This window comes from Pongo pygmaeus, chromosome 16 (genome assembly GCF_028885625.2).
Source record: "Pongo pygmaeus isolate AG05252 chromosome 16, NHGRI_mPonPyg2-v2.0_pri, whole genome shotgun sequence".
Taxonomy (NCBI): Eukaryota; Metazoa; Chordata; class Mammalia; order Primates; family Hominidae; genus Pongo; species Pongo pygmaeus.
In genome coordinates, this window is record NC_072389.2 from 49,006,544 (window position 1) to 49,015,163 (window position 8,620).

At 49.1% G+C, this 8,620-nt stretch overlaps 2 protein-coding genes across 2 annotated transcripts; one reads left to right on the forward strand and one right to left on the reverse strand.

Moving 5' to 3' along the window:
* Window positions 1-503: 503 nt before the first annotated feature.
* HYPK (huntingtin interacting protein K) lies at window positions 504-7,410 on the forward strand. Its single transcript, XM_054452240.2, has 4 exons — window positions 504-6,311; window positions 6,672-6,727; window positions 7,058-7,109; window positions 7,248-7,410. Exons 1-4 carry the CDS (start codon window positions 6,126-6,128, stop codon window positions 7,341-7,343), a joined length of 390 nt encoding a protein of 129 aa, XP_054308215.1. The 5' UTR covers window positions 504-6,125; the 3' UTR covers window positions 7,344-7,410.
* On the reverse strand, window positions 513-5,972 carry SERINC4 (serine incorporator 4). The gene is made up of 12 exons (XM_054452244.2): window positions 5,410-5,972; window positions 4,837-5,013; window positions 4,484-4,662; window positions 3,940-4,019; window positions 3,427-3,520; window positions 2,660-2,871; window positions 2,360-2,455; window positions 2,133-2,259; window positions 1,668-1,740; window positions 1,202-1,250; window positions 902-1,055; window positions 513-726 (listed from the first exon to the last, which is right to left on the reverse strand). Exons 1-12 carry the CDS (start codon window positions 5,509-5,511, stop codon window positions 513-515), a joined length of 1,557 nt encoding a protein of 518 aa, XP_054308219.1. The 5' UTR covers window positions 5,512-5,972.
* Window positions 7,411-8,620: the final 1,210 nt, after the last annotated feature.

An 8,620-nucleotide genomic window follows, 5' to 3' on the forward strand; every position in this document is an offset into this window, starting at 1 on the left:
GGTTTTGTCTTCCCGCTTCCCTTGACCTCAAGATCAGGATTAAAACCTGGGGTAGCCTCTGTACTCCTTTCTTCTATGCCCTGGTTTGTTCTGTGGTTCTGGGCTTCTTATATCCGTGTGCCCAGGGCTGAACTGCTTATTTTCCTTTCTCCAAGGGCAGAGCCGAGTCTTCAGTCCCTGTTGGTCTTTCCCCACCCCCACTTTCAGCCCAAGAGCCAGGAAAGGGCTGGTGCCACACTGTCTGCTGGGATCAGCGGTGGTTCTTGAGCTGCTGATTTGGGTGTTAGGCTCTTGAGCTGGGAGGCAGATGTAACAGTAGCTCCAGTGAGTCAGACACTCTGCCCAGCGCATTAGACTGTGTTTAACCACTTCATCCAGTTCATAGTATTGACTTCAGCCCAAATGGAGATAACTCCCCATGTGTCCTTGAGGTATTGAGCTGGGCTGGACAGCTCCCCTTGAGCCAACTCTAGGAGTACAATGTCAGGGGAACCCCAGTTTGTGAAAAGGACTTAGACTGGAGGATATTTGTTATCTGGGGATATGATGCGGTGGCGGCGGCGCCTCAAGATAAGGGGCTGGGGTTTCTGGGTGGGGGGCCGACAGAGTGGTGCCAGTAACAGCCCCAGATAGAGGAGTACGCAGGCCCAGCATGAGGCAACCTTGACCCAGAAGGTGGCCCAGCTACCCTTGATGAAGGTCTTTTCCAGTTCTGCTCCCTCATAGCTGTGTAACCAAAGGCTCTGGTTAGAGAATATGAAGGGCCTTAGCTTTTAGACCTGTTCTACCTCCTCACTAAATACAATGGCAGACCCATGTGTGTCTGGAATGGCCTTGAATTGCTCTTTCCTTAAAATAGCTAGCTCTTCAGGAGAGTATCTAAGGCCCACCTCCATCTTACCTGAACCAGTTGGTAAGGGTAACCATGACATAGAGTGAGGCAAGGAAGAAGACGAAGTGGAAGGCAGAATAGTTGTAGGAAAGATGCTGGACTTGGACTGGAGGAGCTGGAGGGGTCTCTTGGTCAGCTGGCCTAGCAGCCCCACCCCGTTGCCCTGGAGAGATGAAATGGCTGCTGGGAGCAGTGCTGCTGAAACACCTCTTCCCCTCTCCCCCAACTACCTTTGTTAAGGCTCTTGAGGGTTCTTATGGCACTCCACAGAGATCTACCACTTCTTATGGTTCCTCACTTGGCACTCACCTTCGTCTGCCTCCACTGTTGCAGGGCAGCAGAAACACAGTGAGGGCTTCTGCAAAACAACACAGGTTTTGGAATGGTCTTAAAAGATGTGAGGGTGTTAATCTAGGAAACTTACCCTGTGAAAAGATTGGTCTAGTATTAAAAAGTGGAGGCACACCTGGGTTCAAATTCTAGCTCCAGCATATAACTGGCTGTGCGGACTTTGGTAAGATGTTTAATCTTTTGTGCCTCGATTTCTCCATTTGTAAAATGGAGCAAATACCTACCTCACAGGGTTGTTGTGAGGGTTAAATTAAATGAGATTATGTAAAAGTATCTAGCACAGTTGCCTAGCACATTGTGGGTACTCAATAAAAGGCAATAGCAGCTATAATCTGAGCATTCTGGGTACAGGTTGGTAGGATGTGTGTGTGTCTTTGTGTGGGGGAGGGAGGGTGTTGGGGATTATTGAGCTCTTTATCCTCACCTGAAACTCATAGCTGTAAACCTTGACAATCCACAAGGGTCCAAATACCTCAGCCAGGTAGGAGGCCTCATTGCTGAGAAAGAATAGAGTTCTTAAGCTGGTTTAGTTAAATAGGGATTATCTGGGGGCATTTGCTACCAATTGGTCCATATTGGTAATCCTCAAAAGGGTACCACACTCCCTGTGCCCTTTTCCACCAAAGATTTAGAATTCTATTCATGTGAGAGCCCTAAGATCTTTGGACATATTTTAAATTCTCAAATCATTCCCCCCACCCCCTTCATCTCATACAGATCATCTGACAAAGTACTATTCTTAGAATTCTTCCCTATTTGTGGGGAGCTTTTCTCACTCTAGTCTTGCTCTAAACTTTAAATAAACTATGGTCCCAGACATTGTCCTGACCATCCTTCCCTGTCTTGGGCACCCTCCTTTCATACCTCCACCCTTGACACCTTTACGCACCAAGCAAAAAGCACACAAGCATACATGATGCTAGCACTCAGCATTGCTAGAGAGAGATCTGGTGTTTGGGGTTCCATTTTACTCAGGCCAGGCAGGCACAGGGTGTGATTCTGTCCTTGAAGGATTACTGGGAAGGGACAACAGAAGAGACGGGTATTAACAATTAGCTAGGTATTTGATGGGCAAAAAAAGGTCTTAGCATGGAGAATCCAGGTCCTGTCCCTTACCTCTCTCTGGAGGACGGCTGGACAGCGCAGAGAAAGTCAGATACATGATATAGCAGCTGATGACAGAAGCTTGTAGAAGGCCAGAGCGGGGTTGCTCTGGGGAGTGAGTATCATTGCTTTAGTCTACAGGCTGGTAATTTCCTCCATTTCTACCCCCACTTGTACTTCTGTCTCCCCATCCTTTGGTGGGGGTAGGGAAGCAGAGATTTTTTAATCAAATAATTGAGATTAGGGAGGTAATGAAACTTGCTATGCTTTTAAGGCCCCCAAAACCTGGAACGTTGTAGGGCATGTACCCACTGAGGCGGATGCAAGGAGCGATGGAGAGGAAGGAGATGAGGCCACAGAAGCAAAGGTGCAGACTGAGGAGCATCTTGTTAAGCAGGCAGCCAGCTGGGTGTGTATAGTAGCGGAATAGGAGCACAGCTCCCACACCTGCCATGCTGTAGAATCCTAGGGTGGCCAGCAGGACAGCCAGGAACCAGCTGCAGTCTTGAGCTGCACCTGTCTGCCTAAGGGTGGAAAGTGGGCAGTGGCTTGGAGCTCCAGCATTTTTTTTTTTTTTTGAGATGGGAGTCTTGCTCTGTCACCCAGGCTGGAGTGCAATGGTGTGGTCTCAGCTCACTGCAACCTCCGCCTCCTGGGTTCAAGTGATTCTCCTACCTCAGCCTCCTGAGTAGCTTGGATTACAGGCACCTATCACCATGTCCAGCTAACTTATATATTTTTACTAGAGATGGGTTTCACCATGTTGGCCAGGCTGGTCTCAAACTCCTGACCTCATGATCCACCCACCTCAGCCTCCCAAAGTGCTGGGATTACAGGCATGAGCCACTGTGCCCAGCTGGAGCTCCAACTCTTTTACCCATTACCAACTACTCCCCTGCTTTCAGAAGACTGGTGTGACTATCCATCCTACTTGGCCCAAGCAGTCATCACATTCGTAAGCTTTTTTGATACTGCTCAGTTGGAAGCTGTGGGACCAGTGCTCTGCCGTGCCTTTTGCCCAGCCCTTTCCATGTAGGAAACCTCCCCAGGAAAAGCCTTTAGGGTTATGTGCCCCTTACCAGTTCTTGTTCCAGGAATGGGCAAAAGCTGTAATAAGCACCAACTGCAGTAGGATGAATGCAAAGCCTCCACAGATGCCAATGTAATGCCATGCTGCAAGATGGGCACCAGTGGAAAAATGTGGTCAAATTGTTACTTTTTTTTTTTTTTTTTTTGTGACGGAGTCTTGCTCTGTCACCCAGGCTAGAGTGCAGTGGTGTGATCTCAGCTCACTGCAACCTCTGCCTCCTGGGTTCAAGTGATTCTCCTGCCTCCACCTCCCAAGTAGCTGGGATTACAGGCGCGTACCACCACGCCCGGCTAATATTTTGTATTTTTAGTAGAGATGGGGTTTCACTATGTTAGCCAGGATTGTCTTGATCTCCTGACCTCATGATCCGCCCGCCTCAGCCTCCCAAAGTGCTGGGATTACAGGCGTGAGCCACCGCACCCGGCCGTTACTCCTCTTCTTACCCACTTGTTATCTTAGAAAACTTAGCCTACTCCTGCCAAGAGTGTGGGAGGGAGAGTACCTGGGAAGAGATGCTCATCAGGAATGCAGAAGGCAAGAGCATAGAGACCTAACAGGAACAGCAGCTTGAGGAGCCAGAAGCTGGTTAGGAGGGAGAAAGAAAAACAGACTCAGGAGAAAAAAGGACAGTGAAGAGTGCCTATGGGGAAAGCCAAAAGAGAAACCAAAAATATAGGAAAGAGGACAGACAAGACAACTAAGGAGGAACCAATCCCAAATGAGAGAGGGTTGGGACAGGCCTACTGCACCTTATTCCAAATTCTAACTCAAAGATACTTAAATAATAGCATCTGGGCAATGTTTTACAGTTTATAAAGGATTATGTTACCAAGATAACCCCACTGTTATCTCCATTGTAGATGCTAGAAGCACAAAGAGGATAAGTGTCTGGCTCAAGGTTACACAGCAAGTACATGAGAAGCAGGGACTTAAACCTGTTTTCTGTCTTTTTACAGTGCTATTACTTCATCCCGGAATTTCCTTTACCCAGCTTGTGTCTACTTTCCCTCCTCTGTTCCTTCCCCACCCAGAAAGTACACACAAACCTATTATGCAGCTGTGCCCGTGGGCTGGTGGGGGAGTGGAGGTGGACCAGCAACACAGCCTGCAGCAGGTGGAAGGTGGCGGTTCCTGCACATACTCGGTACACAGCCCCAGAGCCACTGAGCACTGGACAGTCAGAGAGGCCAAACAGGTGGGCACACAATCCCGAGGGCATCTGGATCTGGGAGTGTATGTGTGAGAAATGGCAGGACAAGTCATAATGCATGGAAAGGTACCTACTTGTCATGGGTATGACCACTCATTTGTCTCCTGCCCCCAACCGAAATCTCTTTTCTATCTTAGGGTTTTTCCTTTTATTTTTTCCCACCTGACAACCTGACCCCCTCTCACTTACCCTGTGTGTCTTGCCCCACACCCTTTCCACTACTGTCCTTGACAGCAGGAGGCAGCAGATTGCTGAGGCCCCCACATGGAGGAGGATGTAGAACAGGCGGCTGCAAGTGGATGCGGTGAGAGAGGGCCACCTAGAGTGGCAGCAGCTGGCACAAGGAGCAGGCCCACAGCAGCACACCTGGGAGTAGAGCAGATGCAAGGCAGCGAGGTGGAGACTTGCTGAGGAAAGGCATACCTTAATGTATGTGTGAGGTTAACCCAGGAGGTTGAATTCCAAAATTTCCCCTTCCCCTTTCTTCCTTTTACTCAGGTTCTGTTTCAAGCTGATTCCAGCCATTTGGGATTGCCTTCCACTGACAACTTAGTAGGGCTTTCATTATAAGCAAGCTTGAGATATCTGACCTTTCTCTAGACCTAAACACCTGGGGCTGGAAACATGGCGGGAGAGATTTACAGATTACCGGGGGCAACGAACCATAACGACATTAGAGGAGAAAAGAGGCCTGTCGTTTTTATTGGCTTCTGCACGTCTTCCTCCCCAGCTTCAGCCACTCTCCCCATCGCACCCTCTCACCTGACGGAAGGGACTTTTCACTAGGACACTGCTGCCTCCGCTGTGCTGTTGTGCCAGGCCCAGGGAGGTGCCGGGGCTGGGGCCGGCCTTGGCACCCACCATCCTTGTCCCAGGGATTAGGGTTAGGTCCACCAGATGGAAGGCAGATGAGAGCAGCAGTTGCTTCTGTCCTCAGCCCATTGGACTGCCACTGTATTGGGGCTGAGCACCCTGTCCCGGGCAGAATGGGGACGTCCGGAAGAGAACACTGACCTCCAGGTTGTGGTAAATGCAAATGCCCTGTGAAGGAGGTTTGTCTTCAGGGCCTCAACACTGCGGCCACTCAGGCTGTTCTCTCCAGATTAGGGGGCAGTTTGTCTATCTGGCCCCCTGTGGATTAGCATTCTTTATTGGTTTAGGATTAGACGTCATTCAGGTTGAACGGAGTTCCCTGAGGTGGGTGCGTGTCTATGTGTTGAGGGGACTATTCCTAGTTTATGAGGTGGTAAATAAAGGATGTCGGTGGGGTGGGCTGGAGCGGTGACGGGTTAGGTCTGAGAGAAGGCTTCGCACAAAACACTGTACAAACCCGAAAGGAAGTCTGAGACACGAACCGCCTTCCTCGCTGAAGCTTCTAGAACTGGAGCAGAAAGAGGGTGTGGCCCAGGGCCAGCCCCGCCTCCTCCCCGGGCGGAAGCTGTGTGTCAGTTGCCGGAAGTCGGCGTGAGGTGGGGCTTATGCGGCGGCGTGGTGAAACAGATATGGCGACTGAGGGGGATGTGGAGCTAGAGTTAGAGACTGAGACCAGTGGACCAGAGCGACCTCCCGAGAAGCCACGGAAACATGACAGCGGTGCGGCGGACTTGGAGCGGGTCACCGACTATGCAGAGGAGAAGGAGATCCAGAGTTCCAATCTGGAGACGGTAAGGTTGGCCAAGAGCATGTCGGGGCGGGCTGAGAGCAGAGGGGGGCTCTGAGGCTGTAGCTGGAAGCCAGCGCTCCAAGACGGGGTTCTGATCCCGATGGCAGGAGGAGGCAATAGGGTAGAGCCGGGCGAAACAGCGGTCACCGGAGCGCGCCGCTTGCCTAAAGGAGCTTGATAGTGGGCTTAAGGGGACCTCAGGTGCATAGAATGGAATTAAACATAGTCCTTGCTACCTGGTAACACTTGTCATCGTGACAAGTGTCATCGTGACAATACATGAACCGCTTGTTTTGTTGGCCTTTTAGATTATTGGGAATTGTGGGTAGCGGTGCAGTAACTAGACCTGCCTTTACCATAGGCCATGTCTGTGATTGGAGACAGAAGGTCCCGGGAGCAGAAAGCCAAACAGGAGCGGTAAGTCTTCAGGGGCAGCCAACTTTAATTCTTCCTTCCCCGGTCCCCAGACAAAAATAAAAACCATTATTAAGCCTTTATACAGTTCTTCAGCTTTATCACCAATCCTGCAGATCCAGGCGCCACAACTTTACTCTTGTTAGCAGAAGGCCTCCTGGCAACACCTGCTGCTAAGACTCCAGGGGAAAGGAGTATTAGTGGGAGTCTTTATTTTCAGTCAAGGGTTTATCAAGATTTATTTACAGGGCACATCTGGGAATGACCCTTCCTGGGAGTTTATGGTGTTGGTTGAGAATGAGGACTAACATATTTATTTAAATATTTTTGCAGGGAGAAAGAACTGGCAAAAGTCACTATCAAGAAGGAAGATCTGGAGCTGATAGTGAGTGGTAGTGCCTAACTAGTGTATGCGGGGGGGAGGCTATTCTGCTTAATTTGGGTTGTTTCCTGAAACAAGCGGAGTCAGTATATTTGGTGGCTCATTAATGCCTGGGAACCTATGTAACATTTTTTTCTGCAGATGACCGAGATGGAGATATCTCGAGCAGCAGCAGAACGCAGTTTGCGGGAACACATGGGCAACGTGGTAGAGGCGCTTATTGCCCTAACCAACTGATGCGTGCTTTCTCAAATATACCTACTGGATTAATTTATGGCAATAAAATTTTTTTTTGTCTTTTTCAGTTTTATCATCTTGGGTCAAGTAGAATATATACTATATTCTATGTTGTGGGGAATTTATATGTTGGAGAATAACTGAATTTAAGTGACCCATTAAAATCTAGCACACCTGTATCAAAAATCAGTGTAGAAGAATACCTCATGTGCAGATGCTAGGTGGCAGGCCAGTCTCATTCATCTGACTAGCTCTCAACAGGATTCAATGTACATCTGGAGGCTCAGCAGAGTTACTGTACTCAAATGGCATGTGTCTCCAAGACAGCTTATGAATATCTAAAAGGCCAGCTCCCTGCCTAGGAGCCACTATATATATATAGATAGATGTAAGTTATGAACCCAGTTCACAGGCCACCTTGAGTTAGAATTTTGTTACCTACAACATGCTTGATTTTGAGTGATTAAAAAAAAATAATTTGGGCGCCGTGGCTCACGCCTCTAATCCCAGCACTTTGGGAGGTCGAGGCGGGTAGATCACGAGGTCAGGAATTCAAGACCAGCCTGGCCACATGTGAAACCCCGTCTCTACTAAAAATAGAAAAATTAGCTGGGCATGGTGGTGGGCGCCTGTAATCCCAGCTACTCTGGAGGCTGAGGCAGGAATCGCTTGAAACCAGAAAGCAGAGGTTGCAGTGAGCTGAGATCACACTACTGTACTACTGTACTCCAGCCTGGAGGAAAGAGTGAAACTCCATCTCAAAAAAAAAAAAAAAAAAAAAAATTCGGGTGCAGTGGCTCACACCTATAATCCCAGCATTTTGGGAGGCCGAGGCAGGCGGATCATGAGGTCAGGAGTTGAAGACAAGCTAGGCCAACATGGTGAAACCCTGTCTCTACTAAAAATACAAAAAAAAAAAAAAAAAAAAAAGCCAGGCGTGGGGGTACATGCCTGTATTCCCAGCTACTCAGGAGGGTGAAGCAGAAGAATTGCTTGAACCAGGGAGGCAGAGGTTGCAGTGAGCCAAGACTGTGCCACTGTACTCCAGCCTGGGTGGCAGTGAGACTCAGTCTCAAAAACAACAAAAAAGAATTTAGGGGCCCAGGCATGGTGGCTCATGCCTGTAATCCCAACACCTTGGGAAGCTGAGGCAAGACGATCACTTGAGCCCAGCAGTTTGAGACCAGCTTGGGCAACACAGTGAGATTTTGTCTCTACCGCGTTCCCCCGCTCTCCACCAGAAAAAGAATTTAGGTACCTGAGGGTTAGAACATGGT

Bases quoted from the DNA above. Each gene is read 5' to 3' on its own strand.
- SERINC4 (XM_054452244.2), bottom strand. From the start codon at position 5,511: ATGGTGGGTGCCAAGGCCGGCCCCAGCCCCGGCACCTCCCTGGGCCTG. The intron at 1,741-2,132 runs GTGCGTAAAGGT...ATTCTTTCTCAG, and splicing joins GCTTGTGTGCTTTTTGCTTG to CAATGAGGCCTCCTACCTGG. The intron at 1,251-1,667 runs GTGAGGATAAAG...GTTGTTTTGCAG, and splicing joins TTTACAGCTATGAGTTTCAG to AAGCCCTCACTGTGTTTCTG.
- HYPK (XM_054452240.2), top strand. From the start codon at position 6,126: ATGCGGCGGCGTGGTGAAACAGATATGGCGACTGAGGGGGATGTGGAG. The intron at 6,312-6,671 runs GTAAGGTTGGCC...CCTTTACCATAG, and splicing joins AGAGTTCCAATCTGGAGACG to GCCATGTCTGTGATTGGAGA. The intron at 6,728-7,057 runs GTAAGTCTTCAG...ATATTTTTGCAG, and splicing joins CAGAAAGCCAAACAGGAGCG to GGAGAAAGAACTGGCAAAAG.